Below are 2,293 nucleotides of genomic sequence, written 5' to 3'. Positions count from 1 at the left end.
TTGTAAGTTTTAAAATAAATAATTTTAAAAGAAGGTTAATTAATGCAGTTATTTGTCTCTTAAGCAAAACTACTAAATTATTATTTGTGTATTTCAAAACTGAAATTATTATGCTGTCAGAATGAACAAAAGTAAATACTGAGTAGATGGTTTGGCTGTAAGTCTAATTCCTACCTTGTAGCAAATAATTTGAGTGGGTTTATGTTAAAGCTGATGAGTGCATCAACCCACAGCTTGCAATATTGTTGTAGTATGCTTGTTTCAAATTGCTAAAATATGGGATTGAATTAGTTTCTCAAATTTTGAATGGGCAAGTAGGGATAATTTTATCAATTGATGGTACTGTTCTTCTTGGTATTTTTATAAATCTTGTTGATTTTGCAGTTTATGATGAGAAAAAGAAACTTCTAACTGGACAACTGAGAAAATACCCAGAGAAGCTAATTATCTACTGCAAGGACCTTAGAGTATTTAACTTCTGCCTCAGATATACAAAAGAAGAGGAAGTAAAAAGAGTAAGTATAGGAACTTCATTTGTTCCGTTAACCATTTAAGCATGGTTTTAGGTATTGGTTTCTTTGTTGGGGATTAGGGAAGAATGAATTTAATTCTAAGAGACCCATTTAAGTTGAAGTGTTTTCTGAGCATTTCCAATTGAGAGAGAGAGACTTCTTTAAGCCAGCCTTATTCATTAAACATTTTTACATATAGCAGTTAAAAAGATAATATGTAGTTGCACATGAGGGTAAGTGGAGCTTGAGAGTGATATGTATAATTAGCTTCAGATTCTACAAACTTGTAAAGCTGTTCTGTGCTTATATGATGCTGTTTTACAACATTGTGCACCTCAGTCTTGCTAGTAGTAAAGCAGTTAGTTTCCTGATAATTTGAGTTTTCTTTTAATGCAAAACTAGAAGTCTTACTAGCTTTATTTAAATGAGTCAATCTATAAATTGAACTTGTAGAATGGTTCTCAGGGAAACAAGTAAGCACATTGCCCTGAACACAAGGGAAGCCCTTCCAGAAGTTACTCTTCAGCTACTGTAGATAGAACCCATAGAGCAGTTTTGTTTTAAACCTGGGAGAGGGGATTGAAAAGTGATGTTGTTTACACTGACTGTTTAATTAGTCTGGGTGTTAATTTTTGGTCCTTTCCTAGATTGTCAGTGGCATAATTCATCATAGCCAGACTCCTAAGCTGCTTAAACGCTTGTTTTTGTTTTCTTATGCATCAGCTGCCCCAAACAACACAGGTAAATGTTCTTGTATTTTTAGATGGTATCTGTTGCATGCTGTTAGTTCCCAAAGCAGTCTGGGATGCTTAGTAGCCGAGTTTGTACTTGGTTTATGACTCTACCTGATTAGCATTCTGCCTATGCAGATTCATTTGTCATGCATTGTTTTACTTTGTCCTTAAAATCTTGAAATCATCTACAGTTGATCTTTGTGAATGTCAGTGAAGTTGTGCAGAATTTTTGCAAGCAAGAGAAACATCTTTGGATTGCAAACTGTTATCAGTATTTGCAAATACTTTTTGTATGCATCTCCCCAGGGTGCTCTCATCTGGAACATATTTTGCTTACTTTATTACTGTTTTGTGTAGCATTGCAGCGAACCAAGCTTCCTGTTCTTAACTTTTTAAATTATTTCAGTTGCAGTGGCCACTGACAGAGGATTTCCCCTGTCTCTTATTTGCAAGCATTCTACTTTTCCCAGGCAACTACAAAAAAAACCCCATAGGTTCTTATAGTGAGGTTCCAGTAATTATCTGAGTTCCTTTATGATGATTTATTACATAACTTCCCCACTTGATCAAACTTGGCTGAATAATACCGTAATATTCAAAACTTAAGATAAAAAGTTATCAGTGCACTTTTTAGCATTCAGCAGTTTTATCTTTAATTGAAAGTTTTTTTTTAAGTTAACCTGACTCTTGGTGCACCAGAAATACATGCTTCTTTTCCAGAAGAAATTTTTCTTGTACCCAAGATGTTAAATGGATACTTATGAAGGTATTTCATGCAATTACAAAATCACTGATCAGGTGAAACCTTTGGATATCAACCAGTCATGTGCTTTTTCATCTTCTCCGCTCTGCCCTGCACCACTCAGAGTAGTCTCAACTACAGCAAGTTCCTCAGAGTTGCATCCAGTTGAGTTTTGAATATCTCTAAGGACAGAATCCCCAATCTGGGGCAACGTATTTCGTTATTTGACTACCCTCATTATTATTCTTATGTTATGCAATTTGCTGCATTCCAACTTGTGCATACTGCCATTTATCTTGAGATAT

The 2,293-nt window shown here is 34.8% G+C and overlaps 1 protein-coding gene across 1 annotated transcript in view; it reads left to right on the top strand.

Moving 5' to 3' along the window:
• Positions 1 to 2,293, top strand: part of MTMR12 (myotubularin related protein 12) — a 30,481-nt gene that overhangs the window by 8,304 nt on the left and 19,884 nt on the right. Inside the window, exons 5-6 of the mRNA XM_031557226.1 lie at positions 385 to 515; positions 1,160 to 1,253. Coding sequence (XP_031413086.1) covers positions 385 to 515; positions 1,160 to 1,253 — 225 coding nt within the window. The remainder of the gene's footprint in view (positions 1 to 384; positions 516 to 1,159; positions 1,254 to 2,293) is intronic.

This window comes from Meleagris gallopavo, chromosome Z, assembly GCF_000146605.3.
Source record: "Meleagris gallopavo isolate NT-WF06-2002-E0010 breed Aviagen turkey brand Nicholas breeding stock chromosome Z, Turkey_5.1, whole genome shotgun sequence".
NCBI classification, from domain to species: Eukaryota; Metazoa; Chordata; class Aves; order Galliformes; family Phasianidae; genus Meleagris; species Meleagris gallopavo.
Note: the sequence above shows the minus strand (reverse complement) of the source record. Positions and strands in the feature narration are given on the sequence as shown.